The sequence below is a fragment of the Aspergillus aculeatus genome (genome assembly GCF_001890905.1).
Source record: "Aspergillus aculeatus ATCC 16872 unplaced genomic scaffold ASPACscaffold_7, whole genome shotgun sequence".
Classification (NCBI taxonomy): Eukaryota; Fungi; Ascomycota; class Eurotiomycetes; order Eurotiales; family Aspergillaceae; genus Aspergillus; species Aspergillus aculeatus.
The window spans coordinates 1,095,860-1,113,733 of NW_017962982.1; the positions used below are offsets into that span (position 1 = coordinate 1,095,860).

Here is a 17,874-nt window from a genome sequence, read left to right on the forward strand (position 1 = left end):
TGACCTCTTTTCATTATCGCGGAGAGTGGTCATATCTCAGTTCTCAATTCCATCATGGCGAAAATCTACAAGGATACCCGGGTCGACCTTCGACCGCACTCCCCAAGCACGGTCGTTAACATTCAGATTCCAACAGAAGCGAGCACCCAAAGCCGAGCTCGTTTCGCAATTTCCACCTTCAGCAGCCAAGAGCTACCGGTAGCGAGAGACGAAGAGGACTTCACCAAGCGATACTTGGCGACACAAGGATCGATTTACTTTCGCAAACGCAGCGTCTACCCCCGGGCCTTCCTCTGGCGAGTTGTCGATGACAGCAAGGTTCTGGAAATCCAATGCGTCGATTTAACGAAGGGTGGGGTCGAACACCACGAATACAATGTGACTTTGCGCTTGGAATTCGAAGAAGGCATCGTCCCTTCGGGTGTCGATCTTGCAGACTTGGAGGAGCACGAAGCGTTGAGCGTGTTCGTCCTTACGGCCGACAAGCACTTGCACACCTTGACCCTACGCCCTGAGTTCTTCCGGAGGACGGAGGCAATCGACGAGAACATCTCAGACTGGTGCAAGTCTTATGTTCCGGCGCCGCTGACATTTACGAACCCTCACCGACTACACGCGAGTAGCCCACTGGAGTTGTTCATTTCTCTTGACAATGGCGCGCTGTTGCGGTTAACGAGGAAATCTAGTGATGACGGTAACCCTTCCCCAGTTCCCCCATTCTCACTATGATATCCCCAAAATTGTGATTCTGGGTTACAGTATTGACGCGTCCGGTACCTAGGATCAAACTGGACACCGATTACTTTTGACGAGAGGACATGGGGTGCATCGATCCGCGGCTTGGTTAGATGGCAGGCGCAGCCTTCCATAAGATACAAGGGGCGCACGCTCGATACGAACGTCGCGAACGCCATCACAACGACGTCTGACCAGACCTATGTTTTCGCCGTCTGTCTCAATCATACCTTGAAGATTTGGAACCTCGCGACCAACAAGCTGGCTGCTACGAAAGATCTGCTGGACCGTGAAATCCAGCAGCCAGACGAATCATCATATTCGCTGAATCCGGCCGAATCGTCGTTCATCCGGGTCTTCAATATGGAGCGCGCGTTGGATGGAGGTTACCGCTATTACGTCGTCACTTATTCGCCCTTCGAAGATGGCCGCTTCAAGTTTTGGGCTGTGAAGGGCGGCCTGACTTCGCCGCTGGTGATTGAGGACCTGTACCCCGGGGTGGCTCTGAAGCCGGTCGATCCAGATTCAACCGGAAGTATGTTCTGGAGTATTGCCGATTTCCAAATCAAACCGGCCGAGGAGGGTAAGCGTATGGAGCTGTGGGTTTTGTGGAGGAATAGCAGTCTCTATCAGCTGTATACGCTGCACTTCAACTTTGAGTCTCTGCCCAAGGATTGGAATACCAATTGGGTATCCACCGTCATGGACAGCCGCTGGCAGGAGCCGCCACCCGTCATAGCCACTTCTGATGTTGTTGACCCGACGGAGAAATGGCTGGAATACTTGTTGAAGCCGAATAGGTTCTCGCCAGAGGTCCTCGAAACCGCTCTGGCAATCTATCAAGAGGCCCTCAAACCAATGTCGTCGTCCGGTTTCCCGAAGAAGACCCACAGCCTTGAGGAGCGGCTTTGTTCCACTATTGGTGCCCATGTATCTCTTCGAAAGCACGCCGATGATGAGATGGATTATACTCGCTATCGCATGGACACAGATTCCAAATGGCGCCAATTCTGGCAGATTGCGGATGATGTCAATAAACGGCGATTCGAGCCGGTAGCCCTCGCGTATGACGTTTATTATGAGACACCCTGGATGCTTCTCTCGGACGGCTGCGCGATCATTCGTGAATGTAGCTCCGCGGAGCTTATTCTGCACAACTCTGGCGCCGAGCTTCGCTCAGATGGGCCGGTCATTGTTGATCGCTGGAGGCATCGCAAACTGGAGACAGAGATTGGTAGTCTATTCGAGCAGGCGTCCCATCTGATCACTGTTGCATCCGGTTTCCGCAAGGCGTTCTCCGCCGAGCTGGAAGCTGCTTGCCAGGAGGCCCTTGACGCTGAGATTTTCACTGAGCCCTCTACGTCTGTGCAAGACAGGATGGATACTTTCCGCGAGCGGTGTGATTTCGGAGAGCGGGTATCTAATAAAGCATATGATACTTTGGTCTCCGTGATGAGTGAGCACCTGAACATCTCCAGGATGCCTAACGACGTGTTCTACACCATCATTGATACTATTCCGCTCGACTTCCCCGGCAAAAATTCCGATCTCTTCCACACTCATTTTGGCATTAAGGTTATCGTCAATGGTGTCCAGGAGACCATTATACTGACGCGGAAGACCCTGGCTGACCTTCTCTTCCTCGTTCTGTTTGTGGACGGAGAGGTCGAGCAGGAGGCTGGCTCGGACTTCGATGCGGCGGATCTGTTCGTGACTCTTACTACTTTGCTGAGGGAGTATGAGATGATGTCCTGGTTAAGCTCGCATTCACGAAAGTGCACCGACCGACCGACCAAACCGCCGGGTGGCTCTTCTCCTGTGGCCCTGAAAGACTCTTCTCGTAAGGATAAGGGACAAAGAACGGCCACCATCCTCGAGGATTTGTTTGCCAGTGACATCAAGCCGCGCCAAACCATAGGACTTCCTCAAAGCTACACCATTACCCTGGGAATCCGTGATATTCTGTCATGGGTCACCCGCCAAGGGGAGGTTGCCTACCCTAATGCTTTGGTTTACATACAATGCGACCTCATCGCTAAGAACAACATCGACCTTGCTTGGGACTTTCTCCGGTTCCAAGCAAGCACGTCTTGGGCGACCTACGTCAAGGGTCGACTATATGTGGCCATGTCTGAATACGACACTGCGGCTTTGTACTTCCGCAAAGCTGCCTACCTACTTTGTAAGTCGAATCGGCCTAGAACTGATCTAAAATTGATCTAGAATTCGCAGTAAACTAACGGAACATAGCTTGTGGAAAACCTCTAGGTAACTTGCACGAGATGTCGTCAACATTGCTGGACATTGTCGCGGTCGATTGCTTCCACAATGGCCTTCCCAAGTACTTCCAGCACATGGTGACGATTTTCGAACATGCACGCTCGTTCTCGCATGTCGCCGACTTTGCGAGCCTGGCGCTGCAGGCACTTGCCAGTGAGCATGGGAGCCAGCAGCATGATGTGGACTACTCTAGCCTGCGCTCAGATCTTCTCTCGCGCTTGTTCTATGCCTCATTGCAGAACTGCCAATTTGACCAGGCATACTCTGCTCTTTCCAGATACAAGGATCGAACTTTGCAGAAGTCCGCCCTGGGCTCTCTTATCACCGGCATTCTGACGGCCTCAGGGCCCGGCACGGCGGGTCTCCGGCAGATTCTCCACTTCCCCACGACTCTCATTCCTAACATCGCATCCTACGTGGACGAAACTTTGACTTCCCTTGCTCAAAAGCAGACCTCTTTCACCTCCTACCTTGAGTCGGACAACAAGTGGAGCGACGGCACTCCGGACTACCAACGCATCCTACAAGCGTACCGTATCGAAAGGGGCGATTACCGTGGCGCCGCTGAGATTGCCTACCGGAACGTGCAGCGCCTCCGCCATGCCCGCGACGTTTCCACGCATCTCATTCTCACCAGGGCAAGAGAAGCCGACGACAGTCACCCAATCGAAGAAGATGATCCAGAAAGCAAGGAAATCCGACACGAGCTCCTATCGCTCATTAACCTTCTTGCTTGCGTCGACAAGAGCGAATCGTACATCCTCGTGAACAAGGAGGACCCCCAACAGCCACCACCGTCATCCCTCGAGGCCAGACGCCGCAGCTTCCAGCACCATATGCAGCCAGACCACGAGGGCAACCACCCCCTGGATGACGCCGTCACCGCCTCTCCCTCACCCAACCCCGCCCCCATGGGCGGAACCCCCTCCGGGCGCCGTCTCAGCGCTAGCGCGACGGCAATCCGGCCCTCTAGCCGCCGCGACAGCAAGGCCTCCATCAGCAGTGCCGTCTTGAGCATCCCACAGAAGCGGGTAATAGTGACGCTGGATCACCTCCGCCGTGAATACCAGGCCGAATTAGACCGGGTCAGTCGGATCGAACGCGGTGATTGGGAGTTTGGGCTTCTTGATCCCGTTGGCGCTGAGGATGGCCACAACCACGACGAAGACACTACAATGGTGCTCGGGTAGAGTTGCCCATGTTGAATGGGGTCTGGTTTTTTTTTTTTTCCCTTCGTGTTCTTTCAGAAATCCGGGTTCTGGGCGTCTATGTATATCCTGTGTACAAACTAGTTTTTAGTCTCTGTTAAACCTAGACTAGTAGCTGACTTGGGTTATTTTTTTTGATGTGTATGGATGGAGTGTAGTGAGGTAGTTATGCTTTGAGCTTACTAATTGTCGCGAGTCGACGTTCTATATTGAAGGAGAGCCTGGAGTAGAAGGTTTCCATGTTCTGATTGCAGGCTTGTCGCAGTGTAGGCGGCGGTGGATAGCAACAGACCCCTTCGCATACTCAAACTGTAGCTTATTTGATTTTCTGTCCACAATCAATCAATCCAGGATTCAGACACCATGGACCACAGGCATAAGAACCACACTCCAATAATCCAATCCAGTGCCACCCCCTCCCCCAGGCTAGATCGACCCCCGCAATGATACCGTAGGAACCTGATCCCCGATTCCCTGATCGATTCCCCCCTCCCAATCCAGGCTGTCCCTGGACAATGAATTCCAAGCCTCAAGAACCATGACATCATCGCGGGAAAGAAAAACATTGCTGAATAGTAACAAAGAACCAACAAAAACCAAAGACCAAATCCTGAATGCAGATCCTATCCACCAAGCGCTACAACTCTACGAGTAAACCTTGGTAGATCAGTCTAGATTCTAGACTCCAGGCGTGCTTCTTTTCAAGGGCTGCATTGGCCGAGCACATTTCCCTGTGTCAGTGCCAATGCCGGGGCCCCCCTCATCCCGATTCCTGTTTTTCCGGCGAGGATGGCAGGTGGAGTGGGGAAGTCTCTCGCTGAATGCGCAAGCGGAGTATGCTGCTACTGCCGATCATCGCTCTGTATTGTGTTATGGGGTGTGTTGGATGTGCGATGATGCGATGATGCTGCCTGGATTCTGGCCTGGTGAGGTTGGGCCTAGACTGCAGGTGGGATCAATCCCGTTTTGGGTGTGTGGGTGCAGCTGGGGATTGATCTGCGTTGGAACAGTACGCTACGCTACGCTATGAGTACTTGTGACTTGACTTGGGGTCTGGATTTGTAATTCCGGGGTATGGTTTTTGTTGGGGAATAATGAATTGGAAATGCAGGGAAACTTCAGGAGGGAAGGAACAAAAGGACAGGGGAACGGGCCAGGGCAGGGGTACTCTTTTAATCCTTGTATCCTTGTATCCTTGGACAATAGTTTACCCTAATGCTCGGGGGCAGAACGTGTACATGTACAGTTGAATTAATTGGTTGGTTGGTTGGAGTTAGCTTAGAGCTACCGTGGACTCTTGTGGAAGGTTAGATGGATGCTACTGTGTACGGAGTAGACTTCTTCACCATACCGGAATATTGTTTGGTTTGGTTGTTTTCCCTTGCAGGGCTGGCCTGCTTACTACCAAGTTAGGTAAGTAACTACTTACCCACGACGAACAGGTTCGAGAGCGCAAAGTCACGAAAGAGCACGGTAGCCGTATCTGTACCATTCAGCACCAGCGCAGTACCCAGAATACAACCAGCCCCCGAACTAACTTAAAGTACTGTACTTTCGAACAGCATTATTGCCAATCCTAGGCCCCATCTGCAGGGATCATAAATGATGTTCAAGCACAAAGGCAACAACAAAGGAAGGAAATCTACTCCGTAGACTACGTGGGATCGGGTACGGAGCTTACTAGCTTAGCTCCCCATCACACTAGACAAGGAAGTAAGGCTGGATGGATGGAAGCAAATCCCGAGAGGTGTAAGCACTAGACTAGCTTAGCTTGAGTTGCAGGCTAATTTGTGCAAAGGATTTAGATCCTATTCGGCGTCTTTTGGTGGTTCGTTCGACTATACGGCAACAAGAGTTGAAAGGAAACAAAATCATATTTATCGAAGTTGAAAGGACAATTAGGGGGTTCCTTTGTGTCATATGAGTACTCTGTAAGGGGGCGGAAGGCAAAAAAAGTAAATGGCATCCCGGAGCCTGGAGGTATTCAGGGCGGGCACCTGACAGGCAGGCAGGCAGGCCCAAAAAAAGAAATCGGCCCGAGCCGCGGATCGAACGCGGGACCTCTCGCAGATATGCTTGGGGTTTGTAATCCCTAAGCGAGAATCATACCACTAGACCACCCGGGCGAATTGTTGAAGTTGGCGTCATTATTTGGTACTATCAGGAAACCGCGAAAGGGTAAAGGTAGGGCTAGGACTGTCGTGGGTTCGACAAGTGGTGGACGTGTTTGGCTGCTTGAGGGGGTATTTTGAGTCGGGTGTGGCTTAGTGGAGGTATGTCCGCGGAGTGATAGTGTTTGGTAGTTGAGGTAATGTTGGACTGTGACCTTATCTAGCATCGTGGGAGTTGCTCTACGATATATATATAGACCATGGGAGGCCGGGTATGCTGACCAGTAGATGTACTGGGGATGGGTACTGGAATCACCACGGCAGCTCGGCCTTTTGTCTTTCCCGTAGACCACACATATATGATTATCATTACATCGAACACAGACGTCCAAAAAACACCCAACAGCCCTGAAACCCAATAAGAAAAGACAAAGAAAGGAGGAACTGATTACCTTGAACCGAACACCATTGACAAGGCCTTTATTTTCATGACCATAATGCACCGCGCACCCCATCACGACGCTACTCTTGAGCCTCCCCATCCGTCGAAAGACTAGCATACAGCCTGCTGAAGTGAGACTTATCAGAAGCAAGTAGTTCGTGCGGAGCACCAGTCTCCACGACTCGACCCGCCTCCATGACAATGATCTTGTCATAATCGAGAATGGTATCGAGCTTATGTGCCACCGTCACAATGGTGTGGGCGCTGAACTTCTCACGGATGACTCGTTGCATGATATGGTCGGTTCCTGCGTCAACACTACACGAACACATTAGACGATAGTCAAAGCAGGAGGTGGATAGATGTATGTACCTGCTCGTAGCTTCATCCAGCACGAGGATGCTACCCGGCCGAAGTATAGCCCGCGCCAGACAGAAGAGCTGCTGTTGTCCATGCGAGAGGAAAATTTCGTCGATATCGGTGTCCAGATTCCCCTTCTCTTGAATCTGGGAGTAAATGCCCACACTTTTAAGAGCATTGCTAATGGCCTGATCCGAGAAAGAACCCGTGGGATCCATATTAGTTCGTACACTGCCTTTCATCAGAAACGGACTCTGGGAGACGCCATTCAGGCGAGAGCGAATCTCCTGGCGTGGTAGTTTAGTGATGTCCAACCCGTCAATCAAGATCTGACCCGAGCTAACGTCGAGCATGCGGAACATGCACATGACGAGGGAGGTTTTGCCACTATGATAGGTTTTAGTAACATGGCGACGTTCTCTGTGCGCAGTGATAACGTACCTGCCCGTTCTTCCGCAGATGCCGACTTTTTCACCCGCCCGAATAGATAGAGAAACATCGCTGAGCACTGGCTCAGATGGTCTATGGTGACGCGTTAGGAGATCATGAACTGCGACGAGGTGACTGTGACATACCTGTACTCAGCGGAAACACCGCTGAATTCGATGCGCCCCAGCGACGGCCAGTCCGGCGGAATCTCATCCCTCTCCGAAGGTTGGTTCTCTGACGGTACGTTCCGCGTGAACCACCTCACTCTCTGTATTGAGCCGATATGTGTTTCGAGATTGGTCCAGAATGTGATCAACAGTTTGATGCTCTGGCTGAATTGGATGACGTTAAGAAGAGCGACTCCGACGTACCCTATGCTGATGGATCCGTGCAACACGACAACAAGGGTGATCAGTAAAACGGCAATACCTGCCACTACCATATCCAGGGTGAGTGTAAGCCAGCGCTGAATAGCATATAGAAGATAGAATGGTCTCTGGGAATAGTCCAACAGCCTGTTGTTCTTTTCCTGGAACTCGTGCTGCCACCCGAAAGATCTAAGGGTTACCAGACCACCAAGGCAATCCGTGAAATGAGAGAAGAGCGGCGCTTTTGCTTCGAGGTCAAGATATCGCAGCTGACGCGATGTTCGAAGGTAGATCTTTTGTATCAAGTAGACAATGGTGATTACCACAGGGAAGGAGATCGCCACGTATTTGGAAGCGACCGCCATGAGTATCATCTGAGCTATGCAAAGAGCGAACGCTGCAGAACGATGAGCGCAAATCAACCCATGGCAGCAGGTAACAACTCACTAACGAATGTGTTTATAGCAGCGATTGGAAGCTCCATATCAATGAGCTGCAAGTCTTGGCTAAACCTATTGAGAACAGCGCCGGTATCCGTCTTGGTGAAGAATGACATGGGTGCACTTTCAGGTCAGTCTCATTACTGCTGACTGGATAATCTGAGAATCTTACCTCAGAACTGTGCTCAGAAGGGCCTTGTGAAAGACTTCACCGGATCGTGGCACCATGGTTATTACCATTTGCCTGTGCGAAATCAGCGAAATAGCCCGAGAGGAGCGCAACAGAAGACGACTGACCAGCACCCGACAATTAGGGATATCATGCCAATAGCCCCAAGCATTGCATAAATCCCCATATAGAACCCTGTATGCTTACCAGGCTCTGCATCGTTCGAGCTAGCCCACCATTTCACCCAGATACCTGTTTTGGTATTAGCAGATGTGAATGAAGATGATATGCTGCGGGAGGCATACTCGGAAACGACAAACAGAAGACGAAGCTAAGCATAGCAACAAGGAAAACCATCGTGGGAAGCCACCCGATAGCTCGGACATAGTACAAGTAGATGGACACGTCGCCACCTTTCTCATGTGTCTCCTTTTCAGCTTCATCGACCTTCTCAACTGTTTTGACCTGAACATCCGGTACAGGCAGCAAGCCGCCTTTATAGCTCCAATCTGGAAGGCTTAGATTAAAGCTCGAGATGTAGCCTCCAGCAGAATCAAGAGACTTGAAGCTCCCCTGCTCTGTGGCGCAACCGTTACTGTCCAGCACCACGATGTGATCTGCATATGGAACACGCTTCACTGCTGCTTTGTTAATGAAAATGCGCAAGAATGTCTCATTAGCATTGGCATACCTGAAGAGGATGCAAGTATGACCGTGGAGCCAATTGAGCGTAGAAGACCATGGGCACCAAGCAAGTGATGAAAGATATGATCCTCAGTTGTCGCATCAAGACTACTGAAAACATCGTCAAGTATAACGATGTCTTTGCGAGCGTAGACAGCCCTTGCAAGTGCCTATACGCAAGTTCAGTGACCGTGTAACCCAACATAGAAACATGCATACTCACAATTCGCTGACTTTGACCGCCGCTGAGAGCTATGCCTTTGCTCCCAATGACTGTTTTATCGCCACGGGGTAGCTGCTTGAAGTCCTCCGCCAAAGCACATGCGTATGTGACAGAGTTATACCATTTGGCGTCGTACCTAGCCATTGCCACTATGCAATCCTCAATTGTCCCATTCGTATGCCAAGGCGTCTGCTCACAAAACGCAATGCTCTGAGGTAGAACTTGTATGCTACCACCCAGACAGGGCACTTCGCCGAGAATGGCCTTCAGGAGAGTGGATTTCCCGCAACCAGACGGCCCGATGACAATAGCAAAGCTTCCATGAGAGATTGTGATGTTCAGGTTCTTCATTATGGGTTTCTTTGCAGTATCCCACCCAAAATCCCCTCCCTGAATTGTAACAGCATTGTGAAATGATGTCGAGGAACTGCCTTTCCATGAGTTTGAGGACGTCGATCCGTTGGTCAGGGTTTCGGCATCGGCTATCACAGACACCATTTTCTTATCTTCTGGCACCAGCATGGGAAGTTCGGATGATCGGTTTCTTGGATCCGAGTGGCTATCCTTCTCCAGGAAATTTTGGATTCTCTGGAATGAACCGACCGACGCGACGTAGTTCATCAGAGCCATCACAAGCGAGAGAAGGGGATCCGAAAGAAGGGAGAATAGAGATAGAGCAGTATACACAACCGAAGTTGTCAGGGCGCGGTCATCACCGCGATCGTGAGCGATTCCGACAAATGCTCCAAAGGCGAGAATTGGAGCAAAGATTCGAGTCGACCATGCTGAAACAGGTGAGTGAACATCATCCCAATGAGTTGTGAGGCAACCGGCTTACCTAGAGCCATATTCCAGACCAAGAGCTTCCGAAAATTTCGAGAAATCCTCAACTCATCGATCCGCAGGTTATGGACGCATGTCAAAAGCGCAGATTGTAACCCAAGCATTTTTATCCCTTTCATCGAAGCAAGCATCGAAGATGTCGAGGAGATCCGCCTTTCAATCGCTTGCAACCACGAGGCTTGCTTTAACATAACTGAAGACATTGCTATAATCGAGCCAACAAGTGCCACTAGAGAGAAACACGATTTGTCAGTGAATGGCTTCAAGGTGGCAGTAATAAGACACCCACCAACGGCAACAGCAACTGGAACCACACATGCAACTCCCAGCTGTCTTTTAAGAAGATAGATGGCTAACGCAATCTCCAGAGCATTCCCCCAGATATCGTGCATAGTCTGCCAGCCTTGAACAATCCGTTCGATATCGGCACTCATCAGAGTAACAGACGCAGCAGGATCGGCGTCTCTGGTACTTAAAGAACACGCCTTCTTGTAGATCATTGACACAAGAGCTCCTCGAACCATTGTGATAGAGCGATATGTCAGATGCTGGTACTGACCCATGGTGACCTAAGAAGAGCGCAGCGATTAGAGACAAGGCGAAACAAAATCGCGGAGCGCAAAAATTATCGAACTTACTGCCAACCCAGTATAGACCAAGATGTAGGCTCCAATCAAACCGTAACCGATGTTCTTCGTGGAAGGACTTGAAGCTTGCTCGGTGAAGGTCAATGATCTCTCAAGCAGCAAAGGCTGACAGATGTTGAGTGCTGCCAGCATAAGTCTTGGTGGGATCACCGCGCACACGTGCCATTTGAATGACCGTAGACATGCACTTAATAAGCTACCCGAGCCATTGGCCTGACCTATGTTCGTTCAGACTCGATCAGCATGTCGCAAGCGTGATCGGATAATGCGAAGCCGCATACCTTTCTTCCATTCGGCTTCGACCTCACGGTGCAGGCGCTTCGCCTCCAATTGCTTATCGAGGACAAAGAGGTCATCCACAGCCAAAATCTTGGAGAAGCCACGTTTGAACAAAGGATTGAGCCACCAGAAGAATGATCTATTGTAAATACCAGCAAGGGCTTCCGGTGAGTAGCCTTTGTACTCCGGCCTGAGGAAGCGTCTCTTCTCCAAGGCTTCAAGTAGGAACAGCGGAGATTTGATGCCAACACCGAGCGAGGTAACAATGGCGATGGATTTGTTGATTCCGTCCGGGTCGCGAAGCCATAGTGTTCTCGTCTTTGCGATGTCAAAAAGAAGAGTGACCGCAAGATAAAGATTAATGATAAAGGACGGTCTCACTGAGCGATTGTGTTCGCTATATGAAAATGCACCAAGCACCAGGCTACCCACGATGGTAACGGCATTAACCGCGACTGAGGCTTCTGTTCGTGCTACCAAAGGGAGCGCCCAGAGAACCGTAAGGACCAATTGCGTGACACCCAAGGCGGTCCATAGTATCTGCGGAGACCAACAACAATCAGCATCACGGGACCACGGTAGTAGTAGTAGCAGCAGCAGCAGGAAAAAGTCACGCACCAATTTGGCCCAGAAAGGCCAAGAGCCTACCACCACCTTGCGCACTCGCCGGGCATCACGCCATAGTTGCACGCATGCCAGTACGATAAAGATTCCCAGAGGCAAAATGCCCAAAATCAACTCCTCAAACAGAAGAGAGAAGTCGAATCCGCTCCGACACGAGGATGGAGGGAAATGTAACGAGTTGTCCACTCGTTTGCACATTGGGTTTACCGCCATGATTGACCCCGAGATTCCATATACAGCCGCCGAGGAAGCCTGAGTGGGAATAATGGTCTGCAGGAATCCTCTTCTACACTTCACCGCAGTGCTTGTGGAGATCTCGGCTTTATGTTACTACGATTATTTCCCGCACATTGTTGTCAGACCATTGGCGATAGTTTCTTCTTCCTGTCTTGCTTTCAGGGTAACATGTGTTCGTTCAGGCTAGTTATGTTCATGGACAGTCATGGTACGTATAGTGTGTATTGCTCATTACCAGGTGAGGAACTAGTAGACTGACCTCGCATGAGATGATAGATTCTGGCCCCCCCCCTCCTCGCGTTCCTCCTCGCGTTCTTCAACTTTGAAGGCGTCAAAGGCGATTAGCTACAATGCAACGCTATAAAAATGCAGATTGCCACAGCGCCTTGGGCTGAAGATCCACCACCCGAGTATGCATGGGACAGGCTAGCGGGGCAGTTTGAAGACCGGCGATTTGCCTTGTTCCACTGGAGCTTTGCTAAGAGCTCCTTTTGCTTTTTCCGTATGCTCCTTCAGCTCTGCTTTCCTGAGAATTATAGGCCATCAATTTCTCCTCCTCATCTGCAACGTCAAGATGACCTAAACCATGCCAACACGAGTTCCTGCAAAACATCGGGGCTGGCGGTGGCCAAGGCTGCGAGGGCAGGCAAAAGCAAAAGGTCGAAATCCGGAAAATGAAAATTGAATTCGTTAAAATCACTCATGCATTGGAACTACACACTATAATGGGAATCCAGAAAGAATACTCGTACTAAGATTAACCAGAAAATAGCGACACGAGAACCCTGCAAACTAGCCGGTTCCATCAAATAGCGCGAACTGATCCAGCCAGCGACTGATGTGCCTCTCCCCACAGGCCCAGAGCCACCGACGTCTCCCCTACTACTTGAGGCTTTGTGGGCTACCACCGGAGCACACCATGCTGCATGTATGTACTTAGTATGCACCGCTTGAGTCTTTTCGCCATCGCGTCCCGGTAGGTGCATGCTAGTTCGGAATGCCAGTCAACCACGAGCGGGCCAGATTGTGACTAGAATGTCTTGAATCAACGCCTTCCGGCACCTGCTCACAGTCATCCTCCGTGAAGATATAGTAGGACTGTTGCTGATGACCGTGGAGACTGGCGACTTGGGATGGGCGGAGGGTGCTGTGCTCAGATCCAAATCCCGAGTGACACAAAACGCCGCTCCACCACCGATCATGGATGGTCACCGTCAATGCCCCATCCGGATGACTTGCGGAGGGGTTGGAGAATGAACCTCGCCTTGCGCCCCTCTTGTTGGTGTACTGTATCTTGTGAATTGATGGTGAATTAGAGTTGACACCTGTGACTTGGAAACAGAGACTGTCAGTGTCATGCCTAGGAAGTAAATTCCAAATTGCGCTGAGCAAGCAACTCGAGGCGGGCTAAGCTTGATTGGAGTTGACGGGATGGGGATCTGCTCTTTACGTCAGATCCGACGGGAATCCCGACCAGCCAACTCAGAGACACCTGCCAACTTGTTCAACAACAACTCGTAACTACCTAGATTCAAGTGGATCCCGGCTAGCCTTAGTACTGAGTATGTAGGTATTACTACATGAGTATGTAGTAATCTGACAGCAGGTACATACTCTAATTACCGGCCAAATACCCGCAGTCGCAAATACTCCTGCCGATGGTCAAATCGTTTCTCCTACCCTAGAACCGATACGAGCACAACTGATGGGATCATGGATGGTTTCATGGCGATCGCTCCTATGGTGGACTGGTAACCCACCGCTGTCAACGACCAGTACGTACTTGGTTGATGCTCCGCTGCGGAGGAGGCGAGAAGCAATAAACAAGGTAGCACGGAAGGGGAAGGTACCACAACCCACTGACTGGGCACAGGATCGAGCCCACTCAAGATCAGTTACTGGTTCAAGGATTCAGCAGACTGAGAAGTCATAGTTCTGTGGGGACCCTCTCCGCTAGAAAGCTCCAGGCTCTCTTGTTAGTTGGGGAATCGAGACCTGCGAGCGACTAGAGTGCACCAGGATTAGCCAAGCGAGCTGAGAGGCCAATTGATCGTCCAGTCGTTGTATGCTGCTTTGAGGCCTAGAAGACAGATGGCTGAAGGATCTATAGCGGCTGCGGAGGGTGCAAAATGCCACTATCACTCGGTAAGGAGAAGGTTAGTAGCTAGAATAAATTAATTGTGCTTGCCAATGCCCGGCTGCAATTTACTTGAGTTGCGGGTGGTGGAGATCAGATTGCACACAATCGCAATTGCAGAGTGCGGTAATTGGAAGAGGTGGCTTGGTTCCTGCCTATACCTACCTTAGTAGTAATCTGTGTGGGCGGAAGACTTCCGACTGCCGTTACCCGCTCCCCCATGCTGGGTGACTAACCCATCCATTAATATTAACTTGATGAACTTAGTTAGTGTCCCTTCATAATCTGAGTTATTATGAGTACTACTGTACTACTGCTTATTATTCCATCCATCCGAAAATCCTGTCACTCCTTGAATCCCGAAAGTACGATCTACTGAAGGTCTGTTAGTCTGATGGGGTCTAGAAAGTGTAGCACCGTCAGTCCTCCCAATTGAAGATGCCTGATTAGTATGCCCCATTTCTACGGGCAGGAAGGATTTACTAGCTAGACTGAAGGGTCGGAATTAACATGAAAAGCATATCGACTCTTGCTAAGCAGGTCCACCCCCCACACAAGGCAGAAATCGGCCATCTTCTTGCAGCCTGTCGCTTCCGTTTACTCTTTTCTATAGTATATTTCTCCCTCGAGGAGGTTTGAGCGTCAGATCTCCGATGACGATGGTGCTAAGATCGATCATTTCCCTGATTCAGGTCGTTTGTAATCCTCCGAGTTCCGGAATTTAACCTATGGAATATGGACAGGTTATTGGGCTTGAGTCAACCATGGTACAGAACGTACCAAACACTAACCGTCATCGGTTGTTGCTGTCGCCCAAGTGGGTAGAGATCGACGGCTCCCGAGCCGCCCGTACCTGAATTAATCATCAGTGCTTTTTCTTTGTTTTTTCCCGACCGACCGCTCTAAACGAGTTTGCTTGAGGTCCTCAGGATCGTCCGCCCCCGACAGCCGAGCGGTAACAAGCCTATTCATAGAATTTTCTCTCCTGCCATGATGTTCCGCGTCGGAGACCGTGGTGCAAGAAACTATCTATATGGCGCTCATGTTCATATGCCGCAGTTTTGCAGACTCCCCTGCTAGCCACCAATTGTCCAAGCACATGCACGTATGTAGCGTTGTGGCAAAGGGCTAAGGTAGCTACAGCCTACATACCGCTACAGACTGTAGAGTCTGTTCACAGTTCCCCTGCAGTCCTTGCATAATGACCAGAAGTTTAGTTCATTTATGCCCACCCTCCCCTGTGACCTGTGGACAATAAGAAGTCGAGAAAAGTGCGAATCTTGCCCTAAAGGACCGAGTCGGAGGGCGTATCCGCGCAAGCCAATGGGAATCGGCGTGGAAAAGCAGGAGCCCAACTCTCTCCCCGCGGCGCCCCTCTCCGGATTCCTTTTATGAGTGCCAATTATAAGCCGGGCTATGTACAGCGGTCAGCTGGAAGACTGAGACATACTACCGAAAACGTACATCAGATGCGATAGATGTGTACTAAGTACCTTAGTTTTTCGAGTTTCACCTTTTCCTCGATTCACCCCTCCCCTTGGAATACAGTACATCTAAGCTGCATAAGCGAAGTAACTCCGTGATATGTCCGCCATATGGCGCCTCTACTTTAGCATGCCTGTATAACGCCTAGCCACCTACTCCCTCGAAACGTGACGGCCAATGTCGGTTCTCCCAGAGCTCCAATCTCAATGAATCCAGACAGGCTAGACTCGATAGAGCGTTGTGGGGTCGCTGCCAGTTTCGTTCAGAATGACGAATCCGTGGCTCTATTAGCCAACGTATAGGGCGGGCAAATAGGTTTGTTTGCATTTTCTGACTCTGTAGCACCCAATAACTTATGGTTTCTGACCTAGCCTTCGCTTGTCTATGCGCGTCAGGGGCTCATAATGAAGGATCTGTGCTGGAATTCCGTCCCAATGGTGCTTCAAGAAGTCTAAACTGACTTTATGGATAATATGAGTTTTTGTTTCCATTCTTATCTCACGGACAGACTTTTTATGCTTTGGTTTATGTATTGTAATCACGTGTAACCTCGCTGACCTGTTTTTCCAGTGTCGTCTCCTTTTTATCTTCCTCTTCTTGTTACCTCTCTGGGACATGAGACTAAGCTGCAGGAATAAATTAGTGATGTCTGCTACTGTGCAGTGACTACCTAGTGAATGTCTACTTAGTGTCGGTTCGGCTGGCTTAGGTTTGTTTGACAGGCTAGTTAACTAGTTACTAAGCCTCGCTGAGTCAGTTGACACTTGTACCTTGGTATTTTGAATGAGCAAGGGTAGGCCAACTCCGCTGTTAATAACTCTATTTTCTCACTCCCGCGAAGGTGTTCATTCCAATGAGCTTCTTTTCTCTTCTGGCGTAAAGTCTATATCTATGAGCAGGAGTTGGGGAGGTTCAACATCACGAACTTCTATGACGTGATGCAAGATATCGTGAGGCCATGTGTAGGAGAATTCTCCGGTGGACCACGTATGCTGCTGCCCCTTTACCAACTTTTGTTTGATCACATTACTTCTCTTGCAACTCATGTGGAGAGTGCACGGGTGTTGAAGCTGGGAGACCCATGGAATTCCGGACTGACCATGGCCAGCCAGGGAACCTCTCGACCTGCGCTGCCACTCATGGACGTCGGAGTGGATCGGGCGCACTCATTAGGGCAAGTTTGCACGGGTGCGCCAATGATGCCGTCCAAACTTCCGCTTCCCGATCAGGAACCGGACTTTTGTGATAGTGGACCCTCTCGGTCTGGGACACGGAATTGATTTTCGATGTTTTATTTTCGATTTAGTTTCTTTTCTTTCCGTTTTTTTGTTTTTCTTTTTTTATTTTATTTTTATTTTCCCATCCTTTTTCTCTCCCTGTTTTTCTTCCAGATTGGATTCCATGTTTGGTGCATAACTACTTACAAGTCTTCAACATAGGTGATAGTCGTCTTCTTGGTCGTCATCGGCTTCGATCGTCTTTGACCAGTTTCTTTGTGAAAGCCTTCTTCTCATCCCGTTCAACATGTAGCGTTGATGTAGGGTTCTTCCATCGTATGTACGCAGTACGTAGTACGCCGTAGGGTATTGCATCTCTGCTGCCAAATACGGGTGGCAATCGAAACTCGAGTCGGGTAAACCTCCGCTCTCCGGGCCCCTCCTCCACTCCGCTGATAATCGAATTCCAATTTCTCCGGCTGTTAACATCACTACCGGTCAGCTCGCAGATTCGTATATGTACTTGCAAGCATATATTCCCGTAGGTACTTACACACTATGTAGTAGGAATTAGTGTGTTGGCAGATCAAACAGTCTAGCCCACAAGAGGATTTCGTTAATTACGTACATAAACACAATCCTATTCGCCATCCTCTACACCCTGATCTCCGAGCCATCAAAGATGGTGGGTCTTCTTTGTCTGGGGCCTGAAATAGCAAAAGTGGATGGGCTCTCCGCGAGTTCACTGTATATTCGACTCAACTCGTCGTTCGAGACAGACCTCGAAGTTCATGATGTTGCTGCCACTGCTAGTCAGGGCTAACGCTCCAGCCATGAACGTCATCCATGGCTGGTCGCCTTGATTTTGACAGCAACTACTCCATCCTTCTCCCTCTCCTTCTTCTCTTCTTAAGTTGGGCCGAATCATAAAAAAAAATCAAATTTTGATTTGATTT

General features: G+C 50.1%; 2 protein-coding genes and 1 non-coding gene across 3 annotated transcripts; 1 reads left to right on the forward strand and 2 right to left on the reverse strand.

The window, feature by feature from the left end:
• Positions 1 to 54: 54 nt before the first annotated feature.
• On the forward strand, positions 55 to 4,205 carry ASPACDRAFT_52106 (nucleoporin Nup120/160; the record flags this gene model as incomplete). The annotated part of the gene is made up of 3 exons (XM_020202574.1): positions 55 to 694; positions 782 to 2,917; positions 2,986 to 4,205. The coding sequence occupies 3 exons, from the start codon at positions 55 to 57 to the stop codon at positions 4,203 to 4,205; spliced, it is 3,996 nt and encodes a 1,331-aa protein (XP_020056732.1).
• Positions 4,206 to 6,256: 2,051 nt separating this feature from the next.
• On the reverse strand, positions 6,257 to 6,349 carry ASPACDRAFT_t147. The gene has a single exon. It is a non-coding gene; the product is annotated as a tRNA-Pro (tRNA).
• A 507-nt stretch (positions 6,350 to 6,856) lies between these two features.
• Positions 6,857 to 12,055, reverse strand: abcB (putative ABC multidrug transporter; the record flags this gene model as incomplete). Its single annotated transcript, XM_020202575.1, has 15 exons — positions 6,857 to 7,094; positions 7,149 to 7,523; positions 7,578 to 7,658; positions 7,712 to 8,330; positions 8,381 to 8,496; positions 8,546 to 8,617; positions 8,671 to 8,794; positions 8,848 to 9,180; positions 9,234 to 9,396; positions 9,450 to 10,234; positions 10,288 to 10,521; positions 10,582 to 10,861; positions 10,931 to 11,157; positions 11,221 to 11,758; positions 11,837 to 12,055. The coding sequence occupies 15 exons, from the start codon at positions 12,053 to 12,055 to the stop codon at positions 6,857 to 6,859; spliced, it is 4,404 nt and encodes a 1,467-aa protein (XP_020056733.1).
• Positions 12,056 to 17,874: the final 5,819 nt, after the last annotated feature.